The sequence below is a fragment of the Dipodomys spectabilis genome, unplaced genomic scaffold (assembly GCF_019054845.1).
Source record: "Dipodomys spectabilis isolate Male_0828 unplaced genomic scaffold, ASM1905484v1 ptg000043l, whole genome shotgun sequence".
Classification (NCBI taxonomy): domain Eukaryota; kingdom Metazoa; phylum Chordata; class Mammalia; order Rodentia; family Heteromyidae; genus Dipodomys; species Dipodomys spectabilis.
In genome coordinates, this window is record NW_024870720.1 from 34,400,001 (window position 1) to 34,424,775 (window position 24,775).

Genomic DNA, 24,775 nt, shown 5'->3' on the forward strand with positions numbered 1-24,775 from the left:
ATGCAAGGCAAGCGCTTTACCACTGAGCCACCTTCCCAGCCCCTATATGTATACTAATTATTGCAAATAAGGGAAACCATAGGACCTAAATTTCTTTGGGACGGGCTTACTTCACTTAATATGATTTTTCCAAGTCTTTCCATTTCCTAACAAATGGGACGGTGTTGTTCTTTCTGATGGAAGCATATATATATATATATATATATATATATATATATATATATATATATCACATTTTCCTGGGTTGGTTCTATATCTTAGCTATGCTAAATAGTGCTGCAATAAACATAGTTGTGCTGGTAGCTTTAGTATGGTCTTGTTTGTGATCATTTGGGTAAATGCCCAAAAGTGGGATTGCTGGGTCATAGGGGAGCTCTATGTGGAGTGTTTTGAGGAACATCCATACTGCTTTCCAGAGTGGTTGAACAACTTTACACTCCCACCAACAATGCAGTAGGGTTCCCTTTCGGCCTCATCCCCTCCAGCATCTGTTGTTATTAGATTTCTTGATTTTAGAGGTGAGGTAGAATCTCAATGTTGTTTTGATTTGTTTTTCTTTTTGTTTTTTTTTTAATATATTATTTTATTTTATTTTTGTCGGTCATGGGACTTGAACTCTGGACCTGGGCACCTGAGCTCTTCAGCTCAAGGCGAGTACTCTACCACCTGAGCAACAGCGCCACTCCCAGTTTTCTGGTGGTTTATTGGAGTTAAGAGTCTCATGGACTGCCCAGGCTGGTGTTGAACTGTGATCCTCAGATCTCAATCTCCTGAGTAGCTAGGATTACAGGCATGAGCTACTGGCGTCCAGCTAAATATATATTTTTTATTGTAAAGATACTGTACAGAGGGGTTACAGTTACATGTGCAAGGTAATGAGTCCATTTACTACTGAGCATTGTTACCCCCTCCTTTGTTTTTCCCCTACCATCCCTTTCCTCCTCACTTCCCCAGTTCCTCTCCCTCTACCCACAAAGTTGTAAAGTTTGTTTTCAACATAGTCTCTTGAACATCTCATTGTTACAATAGGTCAACTTGTATCCTTATTTCGGCATTTGTTATTTCCTTTACCGTCCCCAAATTATAAATATATACAAGATGCAGGACACTGGAATCAAATACAGTGACAACAGGGGTTGTACTATGGGGGAAGAACGTACAAAGAAACAAAAAAAAATCACATAGTACATTATAAGTACATTAAAAAGAACAACAAGAAAGATAAAATCTCTTGTATCCCTATCTTGGGGCTCATTTCGCTTAGCATCAGGTTATATGCTTATATATACATAGCTTTTTTTTTTTTTATTATTATTGTGAGAATACCGTACAGAGGAGTTACAATTACATGGGCAAGATAACAAGTACATTTCTTATCAAGCATTGTTGCCTCCTCTTTGTTTCCCTTTCTCATCCCTTCCCATACTCCCCCCTCTCCCCCACCCGATCCTCCCTCCACCCCCCCACCAAAGTTGTAAAGTTTGTATTTCCGACATAACCACTTGTACATATCATTGTTGCAATGGGTCCACCTGTATCCCTAGTTAAACGATTTGTTTTTTCCCTTCCCCTCCACAAATTATACCAACATCAAATACAGTGAAAGCATGGGTTATACCATAGGGGAGGGACATACAAAGCAACATAGAAATCATCTTATAAATATGTTAGAAACAATTGCATGGAAGAAAAAAAATTTGAATACTTATCTTGGGGTTCATTCCTCTAACATCAATTTATATACATAGCTTTTGACCTCTTCTGCTTGTCCTAGACATATACTAATTATTGAAAATAAGGGAAACCATGGGACCTATGTTTCTTTGAGACTGGCTTACTTCACTTAATATAATTTGTTCCAAGTCTTTCCATATCCTAACAAATGGGGCGATGCCATTCTTTCTGATAGAGGCATAGAATTCCATTGAATATACACATTTTCTTGATCTATTCATCTACTGAAGGGCATCTGGGTTGGTTCCATATCTTAGCTATGGTAAATAATGCTGCAATAAACATAATTGTGCTGGTAGCTTTAGTATAGTCTTGTTTGTGATCGTTTGGGTAAATGCTTAAAAGTGGTATTGCTGGGTCATAGGAGAGCTCTATGTGTAGTCTTCTGAACAACCTCCATACTGCTTTACTAAGTGGTTTATGGCCAAAAAAAGTTGAGCATTTCTTCATGTGTCTATTGTCTTTTGGCCATTCTTATTTCTTCTTCAGAGAAGTCTCTCTCTAAGTCTTTAGCTCATTTGTTGATGGGGTAGTTGCTTCTTTGGGAATTTGTTTTTGGAGGATTTAATTTGTTGAGTCCTAAGTATATTTTAGATATGAGGCCCTTGTCTGTTGTATAGCTAGTGAAGATCTTCTCCCAGTCTGTGGGCTTTCTATTGATCTTGCTAGCTATATTCTTTGCCATGCAGAAGCTCTGCAGTTTCATGCAATCCGATTTGCCCAACCTTTCTTTGATTTGTTATGTTTCTGGGTCATTATTAAGAAAATTTCTGCCTGTTCCAAGGAGCCCCAGAGTTTCTCCTATTCCTTCCTGTAATGTTTTTAGGGTGTCTGCTTTTACTTCAAGGTCTTTGATCCATATAAGATGATGCTAAGTGAAATGAACCCCAAGCTATGGACACATTGTTTTAAATATACTATGTGATTTTTTTGTTTCCTTCTATGTTATTCCCCCTATGGTATATCCCCTGTTGCTACTCTATTTGATTTTGGTATCCTGTGTCTTGTATATACATTTGTCTACTCAGGGGAGGGGCTGAAAGGACACAGGATAACCCATTGTAACAATAATACCCACAGGACAGTGTATTGGAAAGGAACTTTACAACTTAAAGGTGGGATGGGATGGGGTAGGGGGAAGGAGTGTGGGAGGTAGGGGAGGGAAGGATAATGGGACAACAACAAAGGAAGGGGTAACAATGATCCATAAGTTACGTAGTCATTGCCTTACTCATGTAATTTTAACCCCTCTGTGCAGCATCTTTACAATAAACTAAAATGGTAAAAAAAAGAAGCACTTTTCCAATCTTCTACCTCTACGCCCTTTTAATTTAGAATTTCACGTTGTAACCAGTACTTGTAATTTAGGACTGATTAGTGTGCTATTATTTCGAGGCATCTGGTCCTTTTAGTTAGCATCTTCATGGACAAATGCTTGATACACTTTCATAATGTTGTTTCTTTTGCTTTGAGAGGTATGTAACTGTGTATCTGACAGTTTTTGCCCTGAAGGGAGCTTCAAAGTGAGTTAATCAAGACTGTTTGCCATTCTCTCACAGCTGCAGAGATGTGACCTAGCAGATTAACTGAAAGGAAAATCTTCCTAAATGAGTCTCTGGAGGGCCTGGAGTCTATTTCATTTCTCTTATTCTGAGGACCTGACACAGTTTATCATGTAGTTTGAATTTAGTAAATACTAAATTGAGTTCAATTGATGTTGGGGCCATAAGAAAATATAGTAGGAAAGCTATCAGCCAGGCACAGGCTATTTAAAAATAAACTTGCCTTAAAAGAATTTCCCACAAGCTTATTAAAATTTGTGTACTAAATGGAAATAACTTATTCCACTTTATCTAAAACTGCTCTAATAATTATTTTCTAATAAATTGGCAGGAAAAAATATATAGTACTTGGGCATTTGCCACCTTTTTAATTTGAACTTAAATGTTTTCTCACTTCAGTGTTAGGTAGGAAACACTTTTGAGTCTAGTAAGTTTGAACAATTGGCCATTTAAGAACTCTAACAAATAATTTTCAGGAGATAGATGCTTCAGACTGTGTGAAGTAAGCATGAGGAATGCAACGATTTATAGGGCAGAAGTCTGCCCTCTGAGAGCTCACAGTCTAGCAATGCCCAGGGCAGACACTAAGAGGAGATAACTGATTAGTAAACGTTTGTCTATTCTAGAAAAACATACATTATATCATCTTTGGCCATGTTTTACTTTGGATATAGAGAAGGATTGTTTTGAGATCCCATAAAACTCAGTCACTTGATTTGGATCCTGCAAGAAAAACAGTTCTATAACTTCGTGTTCTCCTACAAGCTAGCTCTTCATCTTGTCTGTGCCTGAAAGTGAAAGGTGTCTTAGAGAAAAGTTCAGTCTTGAAATACCCAGATAGTGACTTTGAATGTGTGTGTGTGTGTGTGTGTGTGTGTGTGTGTGTGTGTGTGTGTGTGTGTGTGATCTACTCCTAGGCACTCCAACTGATCTTTGTAGCTGAGCTGTGTTTGGAGAAAGAAGTGGAGGGAATAGGGAGCTGTTCATAGTTACATACTTTCTGTCTGACTAAAAATGTTTTCCTGTTTCCTAGGGATTTAACTAATCATCAAGATTTCATTTAGTCTATTTGCTTTCAAATCAGACCTTACATAGAAAGTTTTCCATTATATGTTCTCATTCCCTTTGCGAATGTTCTGTGCAGGCCAGCATGAAGGTGCATTCCCATGTCATGCCAGTCACAGACATAATCCCCTCAGTTCTTGGTTCTAAGGCCTGCAATTTGAGGCCAGCATTCCACCCTGAATATTTGGCTTCATCAGGCCACTGGTGTTTTGTTTTCTGATAAAAACCAAAGTAAACCTTGTACCTTAACTTAATGATCATGCTTCTTTAAAAAAAAAAAATCTAAGTAATAGACAACCTGGGTTTCTTCCCAAGCTCAATTAGAAATTAGTCAGATAACGTCTAGGGTCTTTCATCTAAAGTTCCATAGTAAGTAGTTTGAGTGTTAACATTTATTTATTCATTACAAAGGCCTTGTTTTACAAGGCACGGGTGTAATCCTAACTATTCAGGAAGCTGAGATCTGAGGATTGAAGTTTGAAGCCAGCCCAGCTGGCTTATCTCTTATCTCCAATAAAACTGCTCAGAAAAAAGCCAGAAGTGGTGCTATGGCTCAAGTGGTAGAGTGCTAGCCTTGAGCACAAAGTGTCTGAGGAATAGATCCCAGGCCCTGAGTTCGAGCCTCACAACTGGAAAAAAAAACACTTTTAATGAATAAATGTATTTTAATACTGTGTATAGTTTATGCATCGAACTCTGTGTTATATTACAGACTGGGTATAGCTTATGCATCAAACCCTGTGTTATGTTACAGGCTGTAGGGTATAATATAAAACAACATTTTATATTTAGGGAATTTATAATTTTAGAAAAGAGGGACAGTATAATGCATTGCAAACAGAGACAGGATCCTAATCAAGGGTTGTTACAACAAACTTGCCTTAGGAGCAAATCTGGGGGCTGGAGGTATATCTCCCTAGCAGAGTACTTGTTTAACATGCATGAAACCCTGGGTTTGAGCCTCAGAACTGCAATTAAAAGAAAAAGAAAAGAAGAGATACACACAGTGATTCATACATCTGGATTATGAAAGTAGAAAAGGCTAGGAAGAGGCGTTGCAGAGAGAAAGAAGCACCCACAAAGGCAAAATCCCAAGTGTGTAAGAGTGTGGCTTGCTCAGAAACTCACCTGACTTCCACACTCCCTTACAATTCTCAGATGTTATGACCCAGAAATTTCAAAATAGAAGACTGTAATGTGGATGTAAACCTTTAAATAGACTGCAAGTTAGATTAATCCTCAGCAAGGAAAACTGGGCTTTTCCTGCAGCCAGCAAACAGTATGAAAATAGCACCACCTATTGGTAGCTGTTATTTAGAATGAAAAACATTTTTTTTAATATTAATTTTAATTTTTATTGTGAAAATACTGTACAGAGGGATTACAATTACATGGGCAAGATAATGAGTACATTTCTTATCAAGCATTGTAGCCTCCTCCTTTGTTTCCCCTTCCCATCCCTTCCTATCCTACCCTGCCCCCCCCACCCAATCCTCCCCGCCCCCCCCACCAAAGTTGTAAAGTTCGTTTTCGACATAACGACTTGTACTTCTCATTGTTGCAATGGGTCCACCTGTATCCCTATTTAAACGACTTGTTTTTCCCCTTCCCTTCACAAATTATACCGACATCAAATACAGTGAAAGCAGGGTATACTGTGGGGGAGAGACACACAAAGCAACAAAGAAATTATCTTATAAATGCGTTAGAAACAATCACATGAAAGAAAAAAAAACATTTGAATACATATCTTAGGGTTCATTTCCCTAACATCTCCCTATCTGACATTTTCTGCTTGACTCAGACATATTCTAGATATTGCAAATAAGGGAAACCATGGGACCTATGTTTCTTTTGGGCTTGGCTTACTTCACTTAATATAATTTTTTCCAAGCCTTTCCATTTCCTAACAAATGGGGCAATGTCATTCTTTCTGATGGCGGCATAGAATTCCATTGTGTATACATACCACATTTTCTTGATCCATTCATCTACTGAGGGGCATCTGGGTTGGTTCCATATCTTAGCTATAGTAAATAATGCTGCAATAAACATAATTGTGCTGGTAGCTTTAGTGTGGTCTTGTTTGTAAACATTTGTGTAAATGCCCAAAAGTGGGATTGCTGGATCATAGGGAAGCTCTATGTGGAGTCTTTTGAGGAACCTCCATACTACTTTCCAAAGTGGTTGAACAAGTTTACACTCTCACCAACAATGCAGTAAGGTTCCCTTCTGTCCACATCCCCTCCAGCATCTGTTGTTATTAGAGTTCTTGATTTTTGCCATTCTAACTGGGGTGAGGTGGTATCTTAATGTTGCATGGCAAAGGACATAGCTAGCAAGATCAATAGAAAGCCCAATCCGTGGGCTTTCTATTGATCTTGCTAGCTATGTCCTTTGCCCACGGATTGGGAAAACATCTTCACAAGCCATACAACAGACAAGGGTCTCATATCTAAAATATACTTGGAACTCAAAAAATTAAATCCCCCAACAACAAATCCTCAAAGAAACAACTGTCCAATAAATAAGTGGGCTAAAGACTAAAGAGAAACTTCTCTGAAGAGGAAAGAAGGATGGCCAATAGACACATGAAGAAATGCTCAACCTCCCTAGCCATAAAAGAAATGCAAATCAAAACAACATTAAGATACCACCTCACCCCAGTTAGAATGAAAAACATTTTTTAAGGGGAGACTTGGAAACAAAAATCCCAGTTGTAGCTACTACTCACAACTTCTTACAAAATAGTTACTTACAAAAGTTCATCTTCCACACCTTTGCTGCCACAGAGGCATCCTTCTATGATTGTTTTAAATTGTGACCATGTTTAAGCCTCACAGGTAGTTCTCAATAAATTAAGTCAAATAGAAAGTCATGACTTGGCCTGAATCTGGCCTCCATTCAACTATTACATGTAGATTTAATTGACCAAGGTTACCTCTTCCTTATGTATTCCTCTGTCCTCTACCTGGGACAGCTAATGATTTCACCCTAAGATCATTAATAGTTGGCCCTGTGGTTCACATCTGTAATCCTAGCTACAGATCTCAGGAGGCTGAGATCTGAGGATCACAGTTCAAATCCAGACCAGGCAAGACTTTTATCTCCAATTAACCACTAGAAAACCAGAAGTGGCACTGTGGCTCAAATGGTAGAGTTCTACCCTGGAGCTAAAGAGCTGAGGGACAGTGCTCAGGCCCAGAGTTCAAACCCCATGACCAACAGAAAAAAAATCATTAATACCTTTGACAGTGTTGAAATGCTATTATTCTTCTCCATTACTATACAAGATTACTGAGTCCTCCCACTCTCCATAGTGAGGAAAAGGGACATCTGTTTGTACAGTCCTAAATCCCAGCCCAAGTTCTATCACCAGAAGGTATTCCATTCATATCTGTTAAATAAAACATTTGTTTTTCTTTGGTATCTGTTCTTCACTGGTTGTGATATATTTGTATGTGCAATGGGAAGATGACGTCATGAAAGCTGTGTTGACAATTCAGTGTTTTAAGCCCTGTTAATAGTCTGTCCATTTGCTCTATTCTGTATCGCTTTCTTACCCTTAGACTTTTGGCTACAGTTTGAAATGGTTAGCTAAAGCTAATAGGGAAACTAAAAGGTAATCACCAACATTGTCTTTATCTAATATGGTCTTCCTTGAACAAGTATGTTGCATTTCAGGAAGGCAATTTTTGTTCAATTTACTATTTGTTTTTTACATTTATGTTGTGAAAAATCTGGAATTCTTTACTACATCTGGAAAAAAGTGCCTTTTAAGTATAAAACTAGTGGTTAACCCAGACAACTACTATCATCACCCAATAGAGATTTAATTTGAGCCACAACATTAGCCACATATATAATTTTTAAAAATGTGTAGTCACCTTTAAAAATGTGAGAAGAAACAAATGAAATTATTTTTAAAAATTCATTATGTTCCACCCATTTCAATACATCTAAACTATAAAATGTATTAATGTAATCCTTTGGACACATTTTTGCATAAAGTCTTAGGAATTTACTGTGTATTTTATTCCTACAACTTATCTCAGTTGGGATTTAAGTGGCACATCATGATCTTGGTTCTAGTTAACTTGCATTTTCTGAGTCTTCTAAATGCTGTGGGCCTTACCTGAATTCTTTTCATCAGTCTTCACAAATCTACAGTTTATACCCCCCAATTCATTGTATATGTGAGCACACTGACATTAAAAAGCTGGTCATTCATCTGAGAATTGCTATTGGCTCTCGTGGTCTCTGGATCTGGTAATAGGATTTTGACTTCAACATAATCCACAGATCTGAAACAAGAGTGGTGGGAAAAGACCATGTGACAAAGTCTGCGGTATTTTGAAAGGTGATGTTGACGATTATACCCACAGACAGAGGCAAACGTAACCGCAGATCAAAAGGCAACAGCAAAAATATTTGAAAGAAGGAAACAATCCAAATGAAAACCTGGGGGAAAGGAGTAAGATTAGTTTACCAACCACCCTTGTACCTGTCCTAGTGTTCATTTACTCCCTGCCAGGGTCCTTGTGTGACAGCCACTGCATTGCCACATACTTAGAACTGAATGGCTTCTCTTCCTTTTATCTGCTACACGGAATTTGGGTAAAAGTATATACTATACTGACTGGGATGAATTAAAGCCAAAGTCTCTGAGCAACTCTGATGCCATGGCTTTGTTACAAAGGTCTGTAAAATATTACCCTGGTGTCATGGATTATACAATGTGCACAAATGGCAGTTTCCTCCTTCTGCTTCACACAATATTAAAAAGGAGTAAAATATGTTTCCCATTGCAATTCCCTTGTGCTTGGGGACTCAATGAACTCACTTTAAGTTTCCATGTCTTTATAAAACTGTTTTGTTTTTCACTGAAACATGGTTTTGATCAAGAACATAATTTTGTGATTGCGTGTGTGTTTCTGAAACAAATATGTACGTGGGATCTTACATGGAGGAAGGCTTAAGTTCCGGTGGCCGATCCCAAGACAGGAGATTCTTGAGTTCTAACTTCAGCCAACCACACCATCAGACATGCTCATGAGAAAAAAATATCAGCTTCTGTCTTTACTAACCAATCTCTTGCACTCTTTCTGTCTCTTCTTTCTGGATTCAAAGAACTGGAACTACAAATGAATCATACCAAATTTAAATTTCTATTTAGATTTCTTGTCATTTCTGGTAAGCTATCTAGGAAATTAAATGTTAAATTCATAGAATATTTAACTTCAAAGAGCTATGCAACCAATTTTTTTCTATGTACTGGAATGAGAAGCTCATCATTAAATATATTATATGAATAATAAGATATATTATCCTGTTTATACAATAGAGATTTTGTGAGGCAGGTAGAAAATATAATTCCTTTAATTCAGTTAATACTGGCACTAATCACAGAACAGTTTGTCATTCAAAACACTTATTAGATCCTTTACGAACTGCTTTATACATGTCTCATTTAATTATGATTGGAGGTTGATGTTTTTAAGTACAGACTTAATCCAGAGATGCAATTCTAGTGGATCACAACCAAGACTGACTACGGTTCCTTGCCCAGAAATCAATCAGAAATTAATGCTAGTGAGGCAAGAAAGGAATTGAATCGATGTGGCCACATTGTGAAGATAGGTATCAAGTACATTGGCCTGTCTTTGGAGTGTCAGCATGAGCTTTAAGTTTAAACATAAGAATAATTTGGGTTGAAGGTAAGAGGAATGGGTAAGTAAGCAGTGTTGATCAAATTGTGATCTGATGGGTCGCCATCTCAGACTCTGCTCTGTGGTCACTCTAGACAAGTCTTTATCCCTGGAGGAGACAATCCAGTTTCTGTGAGATGATTTCTCTTGTGTGGGAGACAGAGAGGACAGCCTCAGTTTCCCTCATGGAGTAATTTCTCCCTTTTAGAGACGGATGTCATCATGAGGTGATCTGGTCTGGGAGGTGCTCTGTTCCTGGAATCCCAGGTGACTGCAGGTTTTAAGCAATGACTGGAGACTACAAGCACCATTTTGGGAAGAGGTCTGGAAAAGCTGTAAAAAGCTGACAGCAAAATATCTCTGCTACCCTTATCTCTGTGCCTTCAGCCTTGAGTATATTGAGGCCTAATCAGCCTGTATCGCCAGTTTTTTAGACAGGCACTCCTTAAGTGATTAACATGCCTAAGTGTAGAACGGAGCAAGAATCAGATCCAAACTAAAGGAGACAGATATAAGGTGAAGGGAGAGAGAGATCCCAGATTTTTTCTTCTTTTTGTTACTTTGTGGATTCCAGTGAGGAGATAATTTTCTTTTTAACGGTTTCTTAACTACATGTTATAATATTATCTGTTGAATGAATGAGTATATTAGATATTCCAGAGCTACAAAGTTAATCAGTGGTAGAGGCAGTGTTAAATCAAGATAATATAAAACCATTGGCTTGTGACCAGCAGTTTATATAGGCTTTAGATGTACTTTGCTGAATTCATAGAAATAATTCTTGGTAGTATGCAGAACACTCAACATTGTATGGGGGAAGGGGTTAAAATCCTATTACAATTGCCACATATTTTTGCTACTTCAGTGAAGAAAAAAATAAATTAGTAGAAATAGCTAATCTGTGCTGTAACCTTTTTTTTTTTCTTTAAAAATTACTCCGGTTGAGCCAGGTGCCCACGGCTTACATTTGTAATCCTAACTACTCCGCAGGTTGAGATCTGAGGATCCTAGTTTGAAGCCAGCTCAGGTACAAGAGTCTGTGAGACAGTCCTCTCCAGTTAACTACTGAAAAGCTGGAAGTGGAGCTCTGGCTTAAGTGGTAGAGCACCAATCTTGAGTTTTTCTGTTTAATTTAGCATAATGTTTTCAAGGTTTATCTACATAGTAACACATTGTAGGAGTCTTTTATACATATTCCACAATTTATTTATCTATTCATCCACTGAGGGAGGGTCATTTGAACTATTTCTGACTTTTGGCTATTGTGACTATACTTATCTGAGTGTGTATTTCCTATTTGAAGGGAATTCCTGGGTTGTAGACTAATTCTATGTTTACATCTTTTAGGCACTACAAAACTTTTTTCCCCACTATCGGAACCATTTTTTGTTTCTCCACCAGTAATGAGAGGGAGTTCCAACTTCTCCAAATCCTTAGAAACTTTGCTGGGTTTTGTTTTTTGCCCTCTTTCTTGCTTGTCTGTTGTCTCCATACTAACACCATTTTTATAACCTTTTGTATGTCTTTCATGGAGATATATGTATTCAGGGTTTTTACTCCTATTTTGCTGTGGAAATATAATTGCTATTTGTATTCTCTATTTTGAATGTTAAACTTTTCAACAACCTACTTAGCAAATATTTATTTCATTCTGTACATTAGCTTTTCACTTTCTTAATAATGTCCTTTGATACAGAAAAGCTTTGGTAAATTCTAGTTTTTCTATTTTATACATGCATTTATATGTCATATTTATATATTTTTATCACACTATATGTGGCACGTATGTTATTGTCCATGCGTTTGGTGTCATATCTAAGAAGCTATAATCAAATCTGAGACCATGGCAATTTATCCTTCTAATAATTTTATGATTTTTAGTTCATATTTAGGGCACTGGCTTAAGTTAATTTTTTTAATGTGATATGGAATAGAGATCCTGTTTTCTTCTCTTCACTTAGTCTTTCTTTTGTTCCTTCTTAGGAACCCTTGAAAACAAGGGACTGCATATTTTTAATCTGACTTCTCTAACCAAGTCTGAAAACATTTTGTCTGCCACACTGTACTTCTATATTGGAGAGCTTGCCAACATCAGCCTGAAAATTTGTCCATTGTCCGAAGGATGCTCTGATCATGCTCGGAGGAAACACATTCAGCTAGATCTCACTGCATGGATCCTCAAACCCAACCCAAACCAAAATCATCTACTGGGTCATTTGTCAGTCGATGTAGCTAAGCCTCATCGAGAAAGCATGTCCTGGCTTTCTAAAGACATCACTCAGCTCTTGAGAAAAGCCAAAGGAAATGAAGAGTTTCTCATAGGATTCAACATTTCCTCCAAAGCCCATGAGCTGCCAAAGACGATGTTACCTTTTCAGAAGCCTTATATCTTGGTATATGCCAACGATGCTGCTATTTCTGAGCCAGAAAGTGTGGTCTCAAGCTTGCAGGGACATCGTAATTTCCCCACAGGAGTTGTACCCAAACTAGATAGCCACATCAGAGCTGCCCTTTCTGTGGAACGAAGGAAGAAACGCTCTGCTGGGATCTTGTTACCTCTGCAGAACAATGAGCTTCCTGGGGCAGAGTATCAGTACAAGGAGGATGGAGTGTGGGAGGAGAGAAAGCCCTATAAGACCCTTCAGACTCAGTCCCCAGAGAAGAGTAAGAACAAAAAGAAACAGAGGAAAGGACCTCACCAGAAGAGCCAGACACTCCAGTTCGATGAACAGACTCTCAAGAAGGCAAGAAGAAAGCAATGGATTGAACCTCGAAATTGTGCCAGGAGATACCTTAAAGTAGACTTTGCAGACATTGGCTGGAGTGAATGGATCATCTCACCCAAGTCTTTTGATGCTTATTATTGCTCTGGAGCCTGCCAGTTTCCTATGCCAAAGGTAATTATTGCTCTGGGTCCTGTACTTCCTTCCTATTTCCATTGAGTAAAAGGCACACTGAGTAAGTTAAAGTGTGTGTGTGTGTGTGTGTGTGTGTGTGTGTGTGTGTGTGTATGTGTGTGTGTGTGTGTGTGTGTGTGTGTGTCTATGCATGCACCATCTGTCCCCTTATATATTACATTCTCAAGTGTAGCAAGTCCTATAGCTATGCTTGAGTATTTTTTTTTAACAATTGTTAAAGTAAGATGAGGTCGGCACTGGCATGAAGGATATAAAAATGTTAGGGATAAAAGAAGTATTTTGCATGGCTTCCAAACATGAAAAAATAGCATGTTTAGCTGTGTGGTCACATGTGAATCAATATCTGTCCATACTGTAAGCTAGTCCCAAATGGAAGAAGGCTGATATTTCAAGAACATTCAGAGAAGAGGTGAATATTGTGGAAACAAAGGAAGTAAGTTGGAGATTTATGCCACCAAATGAAGTCCAGGAATTACCCATCTATGCCCCAAATCAGTATGAACTGTATTGTACTATATCTGTACTCAGCAAACTGGCAAATGTATTTTACAAGTCTCTCTAACTCTCAATTGACAGTTCTCTTGGAACTTAGAATGTAGATATACTCTAGTAAATAGTAAAATGCAGTCATACGTACTCTCCAACATTTGGCTAAACTTGTTGCTGTGCCTCTATTCTCAGCTTGAAACGGTTTAACTCACTGTTATACAATGAAAATTCAGAGGAAAAAAAGAGGTTTTTACTTGTATCAATTTTACCTATTGTCTGGTAGTAGCAAACAAAAGATCATTTGTCTCCAAATTTCTTCTCCTAGGTCTTTATAACAGTGTTTTTACATTCTTGTTCTATAAGCATTGGGTAACGGATATGTAAAAAATAAAGGGTGAGTGCACAAGGCCTGTTCATTCTCAGGGCAAGAAACTTGACTGAAATTCCATTTTTCTTGGTAGAATGTGTCAGAAAAATGAGCGTCTTTCATTTTCTAGGATTTGTCTATCCCCAAAATTTTTGATGATTTTGTGTTTGTAAACACAAAGTCCAGATAATGTACACTTACAATGATTTAAAGAACATTTACCATGTCTAAAGAATTATAACAAACGAAACATGTAAAAACCCTACACAGCAAAGATGACAAATGTCACAAACAGAGATGAATTCTTCTTTTACAGAGTAAATTACCTGTGGCATTGAGAAACAGCAATGGATGCACAATCTGTTTTTAAGCCCAGGATGACTGATTTTAGGTGGGCCTGAGGCTTTTCCAAATAATCTCTCATGTATTCTGTAATTTCTCCCGGGTAGCCTGGGGATGAAGTTTTCTCTTCCCTCTGAGCTTCCACTTTTAAGCCCCTGAGAGCTGTTGAGAACTGGCCCAAGCTCTGGAAAACTGGCTCAGCCTCTATTCCTCCCCAATTCTTCTCCGTTCACCTTGGTTCTATGCACTTGTACTGTTCAAAACCCTGTTGCTTCAAAACAGCTTCACTACGGTTCTCAGAGATCTAAGGAATCATAACTTAAAACTTAACAAGGGGTAAGTTAAGAATAGCAAATATAAATTTCAGGAGAGAAATATGTTAGTGTGGCAGAATCATTAAACAGATCCTAACAGAGTTTCAAATGTGCCCGTAAACTGCCTGGGATCGTGTTAATATACAGGTTCTGATCCAGGACATTTGGAGAAAGAAACTAAGATTCGGCACATTTAACAAGCTCTGGGATGATACTGACACTGCCTATCTACATATTGGACTTGCAATAGTAACATTGAAAATTAAATCCTTCTGGCTTGAATCTTGCTTCTACCATCAACTAGTAACAATTATTTGGCTCAGTTACCCAAACTGTCTACATATTAGTTTTATCATCCTGAATGGGTAAAATAGTAACAAAAGTAATAATACCAACAGAAAGATAATCGTAGGAAAACACTACTAAGAGCACTACGTAAACAGCAGATATGTGGGTAAATATTTGGTATTGGCATCGTGAATGACCAGTGTTGAAACTGAGAAAAACAGAAAGCTAAATGTTGATGGCTGGAAGTAGATAACATAGGAAAAGGGAGTGCAAAAATTCCAACTGTACGGCAAGACAAAAGTTTTGTGAACGTTTCTAGTCTCTTTTCAAACATCACCAAGTTGAAAATAGGATTCTTACATGAATGTGACAGTCTGCTAGCTGTTCAGTGAGACAGGCTTCTTTGAAGAATAATAAGACAGTGTTCATTGCAACAACTGGACTCATCATGCTGTTTGTCAAAACTTGGAATAGCATCAGAGCTCCAGGGAGACATAACAGGGATCAGTGGGAAGGTTATTTTCTGAGCTTCAGGTTTCCTTCTGCCAAGTTGAGAGTAGAAGTTTGGCTGTCGCCAATAGTTCTTGGTCTCTCACCTTGTGTGGAGTGGCTTAACTTTTAAAGCTTTCTAGTGGTTCTCTTTTCAGGCTTCCAGGCTTTGTGTCTTTCAAGTAGTACAGTAAGCAAAAGGATGGGAGTGGGGGAACATGAAGTAAAAGGAATGGATAAATAATAAACATCACTATCCGCACAGTGTCTAATAGGGCAACCCAAGAAAATTACTTAAGAATGCAAAAATCTGACCAACAAAGGAAAAGGAAGGTATTTGAGCAGATCGGTACAATAGACAAGGAATAACTGAAGTGCCATTTTTTTTCAGACTTTTAGATATACATTTTGTCCCAGAGGAAAGTTCTCCTAGGCTACACTCTTCTGTTAGCCCTCTTCCCCCTCCCCACCCCCTCCTGGGCAAAAGCTTGCTCTATATGGCTGGGCGCTCTGTCTGCAAAACTTGACAACCTGCTCTGTAATGCAGAACAGCTGTGTTTCTGTCTTTCCCAGATTCTAAGCTTTGCCCTTTCACTGATTCTAATTAGATAGTTTCTGGGCCATCACACCCATATGGGCTGGACTGCAAGAGTGTGGAGCAAAACCTCATGGGCTAGGTCAGGAATGAAGGCTCTTAGCTGATGACATACTCATGATACCTAATGCATTTGTAATCAAATTCAACTCGAGGAGCTTGGCAGGTGCATGCTTGACCACTACAGATTTCATTCACGTAGCAGTTTGGATTTTTTAAAACAATTTCCAGCCCTTACAGCCAATCTGTTCTCTCAGAGAGAGACTCTTGGAATGCTGTCATGAGATGAAAAATATCCAGATAGCTAAAGCCAAGTTCCATGCGTCTGCCTCCCTCACCAGCTCAGCAGAGATGGAAAACAGAAATTTCAAGTGAAAATGATAGAGCCCTTGCTGCTGACAGAGATCCAAGAAACCCACAAGGGTTAGAGGAATGAAGTTATTTTTGCAAGGAATGGTGCAAAAGCTAGAAATAGTGAAGATAAAGAAATAGGCACAAATAAAAAAAATGAACCAAGTATCTTATTACAAACTATGTTTAATGAGTTCAAAGTAATGCATTCTCAATGAATTTCCTGCATTTCCAAGTTCTAATCTCTGATGAGGAAGATAAATAAACAAAACCAAAAAAAGATTAAATACTAATACGTTAGGTTATCTATGCTAACAGTTGCCCGAGCTGATGAAGACAAGTTTTACCCTTAATAATAAGGAGCTGATGAGAAAAAGAGCATAATACTGCATGTGTGGTTAATATATTTTTGTCAGCCTGGTACAGAGAGCGATGGAAACATGACCAGAGCTCAAAAACAAACAGAAATTATATACTGGCAACATACTTCACACTAGCAAATTACAGCACAGATCCTTTGTGCATGACATAATTATTTCTGATATTGGCCACTTGATCAGAGGATTCCATAATGAGAGAAAGAGGGAAACTCCCTAGTAATCTTGAGGGCTTTTTGATAAGAAAAATCAATCCAGAATCAAAGGTTCGGGCCTAAATTCTGGTGCGCCCACTAGAGACAACTCATCTACTCATAGTTTTTGAATCCATCATTTCTGAATTTCTGGAAAACAGAAATTTCAAGTGAAAATGATGGAGCCCTTGCTGCTAACAGAGAGCCAAGAAACCAACAAGGGTTAGAGGAATGAAGTTATTTTTGCAAGGAATGGTGCAAAAACTAGGAATAGCAAAGATAAAGAAATAGGCACAAAATAAAAAACATTAAAAATGGACAGGGAATTTTCCTAGGAAACACCCACGAATAGTTTCCATATTGACGCCGGGTCATTTTCACAGAAGCTTTTCAAAAATTTTATTGATGGGGATTATTTCCAAAGACATAGGTACAATGGAAGGTATATATATATATATATATATATATATATATATATATATATATATATATATATTTTTTTTTTTTTTTTTTTTTTTTTTGGTCCAGTCGTGGGGTCTGAACTCTGGGCCTGGGTGCTGTCCCTCAGCTCTTCAGCTCAAGGCTAGCGCTCTACCACTTGAGCCACAGCGCCACTTCTGGCTTTTTTCATTTTGCTTATGTGGTGCTGAGGAATCGAACTCAGGGCCTCAGGCATGCAAGGCAAGCACTCTACCACTGAGCCACCTTCCCAGCCCCATATATATTTTTTAAATAAAAATTTTCATCCACTTATCAAGTATTTCTTCGAGTTTGGAGTTTGCACTGTTCTCGGCACAGACATACAGTGAGGCATATCAACACTTAATGCCTAGCATCTCAGCTCCTTCAGTTGATCTGCTCTGTATGAAACTTAATATTTTAGTAGCTATTAAACATAAACAATAACAAAATAGTGTCAGAAAATCTGTTTTACAAGTCTTTTGGGGCTTAGGAAAAGTTGTTTGGATGATTCAGTTCTTAGAATAGCATTAAATCAAGAGAGAAAAGTGGAAATGACCAATATTGATGAAATAATACACAGTGACTTTGAGTTCTTATGTAATCCTAATAGCACTTTGTATAAAGTGCCCATATTTTTGTGGTTTTTAGTAGTGCAAATTAATGCTAAAGAATGAGCATCATTGTGAAATTTTAATACATGCGTATAACACACTTTGATTCCCCATTGTCTTTTCCTCTCCCAACTTTTTCTTTTTTGCTAAGGGTCCCTGGAATATAAAGTTTACATATCTTGTTAATGTGGGCCATATACGATACAAAGTGGAAGAGCCTGGATATTTTTTTTGTTTTGGTTTTGGTTTACTTGGAAGAGATACTCTGCATTACAATTAATTAAAGCTAATTCATTGAAACGATTTGTTTTCACAAGTATTTTTCCCATATATGTTGTCTCTTAAAAGAGTAAAAGAAAGTGCCTCTAATAAAAACTACTTTTTAATGATTTCTTAATTTTACACGATTATTACAATCTAACATACAGATTTTTTTTCATTAAAATTGAAAGATGGGATGACAAAAATCAGATAGGCCCAAAGAATCCATTTTGGGGGAGTTGTATCTGTTTTTGTTTTGGTTTGTGTTTTGAACTTGTAAATTAATTATTTAAAAATAGATTTAGCTTTAAAATCTAGTTTTTGATATTCTCTTTCATTTCTCTTTTCTCTGTCCTTCACCTCTGAGTTAATTCCTGTTTCCCATGCTGGAGTTTTAAACAAAAATCCCAGTTGAACAGGAGGGATGAGTTTGTGCCTCTGGTCCACAAGAGAAGTGGTAGGGCTCAAATTCTACAATGATAAAGCCACAGTTTTAGGTGAAGTCTTATTCCTGATTTGACTTGATCTCTGATAAGTTTATCACTCCCTTTCCACCCTGTATCTCACTCTTCCCTTCTCTCCCTCCTTCTCTCCCCTTCTCTCCTCTTCCCCCGGCTCTCTTTGCTGTGCTTTGGATCAAACCCAGTCAAGTGTTCTAAATGTATGTAAAACACTAGTTTCACTCACCTGAAAAGAGACACTGATATTCTAAAGTGTGACATTTCTTTCACAGTTCTTCTAACCATTCTGGCAATATCAAACCAGTTTAGGCTTACAAGAGTAAAGCTGTATGTAGGTAGAGTAAAGCTGTATGGAACTTTCTAAATAAAACCACATGTTTTACTTGGATGTTAGTGGTAGCACTTAGCATTTTCTCAGGGAAGAGATTTAGTCCAGACTTCTTTGTCAAACTCTTGACATCCGTGGAATAACCTTAGGACCCCACCCTCAACCCCTAGTTGATTGCCAGAGGGCATTGTCCACTCTTAGAACACACTGCGTTACCTAGTGGAGGTCTAAACCTATGGAGTAACAGTGACCCCCAGTGGTGAGTAAGGTGCTCTTTTTTTCCAAATGCCAATGTGGGGATTGAATTAATTAAAATACTCACCATCCAGTTCATCCTTTTGGTAATAGGAGGCCAGACTAAAGGTGCAATGATCGAAGGTTTTACAGAACTGTTGAAACAAATGAATTTATAACCATTCTATGTCATGCAGGCTGATAAGCGCAAAAGCAGTTCTGCCTAATGCATATGTCCTCTCGTTTATTTTTTCTAGTCTTTGAAGCCATCAAATCATGCTACCATCCAGAGTATAGTGAGAGCTGTGGGAGTCGTTCCCGGAATTCCTGAGCCTTGCTGTGTTCCTGAAAAGATGTCCTCACTCAGCATCTTATTCTTTGATGAAAATAAGAATGTGGTGCTTAAAGTATATCCTAATATGACAGTAGAGTCTTGTGCTTGCAGATAATGGGGCAAAGAACTCATTTGAATGCTTAATTTGATTATTTCCATGGACTTTTATTTTGCACTGCCAATGCATTTTGTCCCAAAAAGTTTCTTTTTTTTGTAGTCGAAAGAGAATGAACAAATAGATTGAAGATATCCGCTAGGCAGAACTGAACTGTATTTGTGTCTGAATGTAACTAAAAGCAAGATTTTTGAAAATGACAGCTATTGCTTTTCCTTTTAATTACAAAAGAAAAACTTTCATTCAAACTGCTTTAGAACTGCTATAGAACACACTGATTTATTTTTGTAATGGGCTTTAAAAGTAGATCGAAAAACCAGCAGTAGCTAATCATTGATCTCTCATCTACCAAGACAAAAGGGAAATAGAGAGTAATTTCATATTTTAATAGGCTTATTGCCTTAAATTCCTGAGCATCCCAGCCAGTGCTAAATAATCTAATCAATTGTGATGTTTATCTTAAAATTTTTTGAGACTTGCTTGCCCTTGAGTTTTCTCCACAAGTCATTGTAAACCTTAAGTAAATTTATGCTGAGTTTTAAGTAATGTGTGTACATGTGCCAAGTCTCTGTGCCCTCTGTAAGAAGTCAGCTTGATAGATTTCTATAACCCAGGATATTCAAAATACTTAGTGTTTAGCTTTATGTTCTGGAAAGCTGCATTTGGTTATGTAAACCCCGCCAAGAATGATGGAATGACCCAAGAATATATGCAGAGAGTGATCACTTAACCAATTTAATTGGAAATGCTGTTATTTTTATTCCATTGCCTCCAAGAAAGGGAATCAGCAATTCAATGTTGAAAACCCGGATGTAGTTTCTTTTCTCTTTCACAAGAATTTACAATTTTTTTCCTCCTAATTTGAACTCAAGATTTCCTTGTGCAGTACTGGATGGACTACTAGAAATCTCCTTTAAACGATCAGTTTCATTACAATAGTGTATTTATTAATTTCTCAATCACCAAGAAAGAGAATCAAATACAGACTTCAGTCTACTTGCTCCTCCCTCCTCATTTCCAATCGTCATAATTAACGCCCCTTAAAATTCTGTCCTTGAAAAATCTCGCACTCATTATATTTTCCTGACAGGATAGAAGTGATTTCAGGCCATAGATAGTCACTGATGTATCTGTGATTAGTCTGCATTTAAGTTTAGCCTCATCTGGTGATTAGAAATAAGTATAGTGTTTCAGAGCCCCTGTGGTATCAGAAGTCAAAAAGATTGGTTTTATTTCTTACTTGTTTTTATGGGGGTTCAGTCATCTCATAAAGACTCATGTATCATCTATTTTGTAAAAGGCACAATATTAACTATGTATCTTAATGCCTACACCCATAAAATAAAAAGTTGACCATTTGAGTTGGATGGCCCTGTAGGAAATGAAAGGTTGGGTATCTAACATGAGTTTATTATTTGGGACTCTTCCTTGAAGGGAGATAGTGATAGATATGAAAACATTGCAAGGATTTCTACTCATAAACTCAGTGCAGGAGTGGTCCATACCTCAATGTGGAATTTTCTGTGGTCTACATGGTATATTATTGGAAGACATTTAAAAGATGATAGCCATAAAAAACACATTATTTGCAACTTTTGAAGAAGTATAAGTAAGTTGGTGTAGATATGTGTTAACTCCCAGACGAAAAAAAGGATTAAGTTTTTGTGTCTAATTGCTGGATTTCCTCTAGGATATTTTTGTTTTGTAATAAAAAGCTAAAGATTCAAACCAAGATAAGGATGAAATTACTTTGTAATACATTTCCTTACAAAGTTATATAAAAGAAACTGGCTGTATTGGACATCATATACTAGTCATATTGTCTTTCAACAAGAGGATGTTTCTTTGTCTATAGCAGATTCAATGAAATTTTTAACTTAGTTTTCCCTAGAGATGGATTTTTTTCAAACTTATGGCAATTCTTAATTATCAAGTATCCACCTTATATTCAGAAATATCTCTTATATTTCTTAGTTTGAACCAATACCTGCTGGTATAGATTGAATGTTAGAGGGATCAAAAATCTTCTACACAATCAACAAGTTCAAGTACCAACTAATTACAACTTTATCTTAAGACATAGTAAAAGAGCTTAGCTAGACACTTTGATTTCTGGGTAACTTCTAGCCATCATTTCAACCTCTACTGAATTGATCACATATTGTGGGAAATATGGGAATAATTTTCTTCCCAAATAATAAATAAATATTAATTTTCAGTAGTGAAGGTTGAGGTAAATGGATTAATGTTTAAATTAATAAAAATGTATTTGAAATGAAAATGTAAGTGCCTACTTTTCAATTTATTATGTACTAGTGTCCATATTCTTCCTACATAGATTTTTTGGGAAACCTTCCAGTATTAAATTGACATTGATGCAGGAACTACATTTATAAAGGCTTTTTATAAATCAATGCCCTTCCCTTCGCTCAGTCATATTCATAACTATTCCTTAATGTGTACTTACCCATGCGCACACACCTACACACACACACACACACACACACACACACACACAAATCATTGAAGAAAAGAATTTTTTCTAAAATTCCAGTTAAGGTAGTTCCAGTATCTATATGTGTATTTTAAGAATAATTTGTTGTAACTGTGTAAATACTATACAATTGGTAGAATTTGGAGTTATATAACTTACCCTGGAATGTTGGATTCCTCAGATTTCAGGATTCCAGATTAATTTTCACACCCACCTCTTCTATACTATCTGGTGATCACTTAATCATCGTTATTCAATATAATATGTTAGCCTCTTAATCTTTCTGTATAAAAGCTCCAACTTCCCATTTGATATTTTTATAAGCCATTGTTGGGAGTGATACTGTCATCAGGCTGAGTTACACAAGTTTTCATCTAATTACACTAATTGGTTGTTCATGCCATAGTCACTTTTCTCTGCTAACAAATAACTATTACCTGGTGTATAGTTCTTGTAACATTTACTACTTATTGAAGCAAGGCTGGTTGAGAGAAGAACTATGCTTGCTGATGTGTAATATTAAAGAGGTGATTAAGAAATTGTGGATTAAATCTGACTTCTCTGCATAGCTTTTCTTCCTCAGAGAATTGTATTTGCTTGTAGTTTGTAGGTGATAAAAATGATCCTGCCTTTCTAAAAGCAAACCCTTCCCTTCATCTTGTCATACTTATTTCTGTAAATGTTTTAGTTGAGAATTTAATGCTTGTACAGTCAATGGCAATTAAAAAATTTATATATATTATATGTATATGGAAAAACGTTAAAGATGCTTTTAATTTATTTAATGACTGTTGCTTTTCTATATTGGTAATAATTTTCATTTTTAGAAGGTGAGAAAACTACTTTTTCATTCTAGTTCCTAGAAGAAACACTAAATTTGGTTCTTTAGTCAAATCCACTTAAAGAGTGTATCATAGTGAAGCTTCACTACTGATGGATTGAGCTTTGCTGATTTTGTATCATTTTCCTCCAATAATGAAGTGCTTTTCATTATATATTATGAGAATAAAAGATGCTTAATTGAACATTTTCTTGCATTCTTTTCTATTTATTATGAAACACTATTTTCTAAATTGTTTCCAAATATGATGCATTTGAAAAGAGAGAAATAAGCTGTGGTACAGAGTTGAACATTTCAAAATGGTATCATGAAAGGAGCATCATAGTGTATTATCCACATAACATGATTAACATTATGAATACTCCTAAAATATACTCATAAGAGTGCTTTCTGAAATAGGGAAATGTAATTTGAATCATTACATATGAGAAGCTCTGCATCAAGCTCATGCTGCTTCTAATGCTAGCTACCCGGGAAGCTGAGAACTGAGGATCCTGGTTTGTAGCTAGCCCATGCAGAAAAGTATGAGAGACTTATCACCAATCAACCAATTAAAAGGCAGATGTAATGGTGGTTCTAACCTTGAACAAAAAAGATTGAGGGACAGTGCCAGGCTCTGAGTTCAAGCCCCAACAAGTACTGGTACCAAAAAACATCCAAAAAATAAAAGGAAAGAAAGAAAGAAAGGGAGAGAGACAGACAGAGGGGTGGAGGGAGGAAGGGAGGGAGGAAGGAAGAAAAGAAGGAAGGAAGGCAGGAAGGAAGGAGAAAGAGGGAAAGTAAAAGAGAGAAAGAGAAAGATAGGAAAAAGAAAGAATGAAAAGGAAAATAAGAATTAGAAAAGCTCTACATCTTATTCCTGGAGATTTGGATTTAAAAAAAAAAAAATGTCCTGACTATCTGTCTCACTATTAGTTCAATAGTGACTTTATTTTGACAGTCATTATTGTTAATGCCAATTTTACAATGATAAGGATTTAAATTTAATTAATCTTATAATTGGGTTGTGGTTTAGATTTTTCCTTAAAGATAAATTAATGCCTTGAGGAAAAGAAATAAAATAGGCCAGACAGGTACTGGTGGCTCATTCCTGTAATCCTAGCTCTCCTGGAGGCTGAAATCTAAGAGTCATGATTCAAACCCAACATGGGCAGGAAATTCCTTTAGAGTCTCCTCCCAAATAACTACTAAAATGGCAGAAGTAGAGATGTAGTTCAAGTGGTAGAACACCCTCCTTGAGTAGAAAAAGCTAAGGAACAGTACACAGGTTCCTGAGTTCAAGCCCCAAAACTGACAAATTAATTAAGTAAGTAAATAAATAAAATATGCCTTCCAATTTCATTTTCTAAATCTGTTAAATTATGATTTTGAGTAACACCATTTTGAGCACTTTAATGTTTGGTTTGAGTTATATCTGTTTTTCTAGTTGCATTTAGTACAATACTGGATTCTAGGCTTGTACACATTGCTAAATTTTCCTTCCTGACATTTTCATTTTTACCTAAGTGAGCTTCAAAATCCTTTCTTATTCTGATATACTAGATTCAATGATCCAAATATCCATATTAAGTCAATACTTGGAAACATTGTTGTTTTGATAATGTCATAAAGGCAAAATAAATAACAGAAGTCATGACGAAAAGGAATGTGAGAATCTAAGAGTGCACCAGTGGCTCATGCCTGTAATCCTGGCTACTCAGGAGGCTGAGATCTGAGGATCACAGTTCAAAGCCAGCCCACGCAGGAAAGTCTGTGAGACTCTCATGTCCATTAAACACCAGAAAACTGGAAGTGGTACTATGGCTCAAGTGGTAGAGTACTTGCATTGAGCTGAAGAGCTC

The 24,775-nt window shown here is 37.0% G+C and overlaps 1 protein-coding gene across 1 annotated transcript in view; it reads left to right on the forward strand.

Annotated features, from left to right (window-relative positions):
• Bmp3 (bone morphogenetic protein 3) overlaps window positions 1-23,118 on the forward strand; it is a 33,442-nt gene extending 10,324 nt beyond the window's left edge. Inside the window, exons 2-3 of the mRNA XM_042678174.1 lie at window positions 12,053-12,966; window positions 19,408-23,118. Of these exons, the coding sequence (XP_042534108.1) occupies window positions 12,053-12,966; window positions 19,408-19,599 (1,106 nt within the window). The 3' untranslated portion in view covers window positions 19,600-23,118. The remainder of the gene's footprint in view (window positions 1-12,052; window positions 12,967-19,407) is intronic.
• Window positions 23,119-24,775: the final 1,657 nt, after the last annotated feature.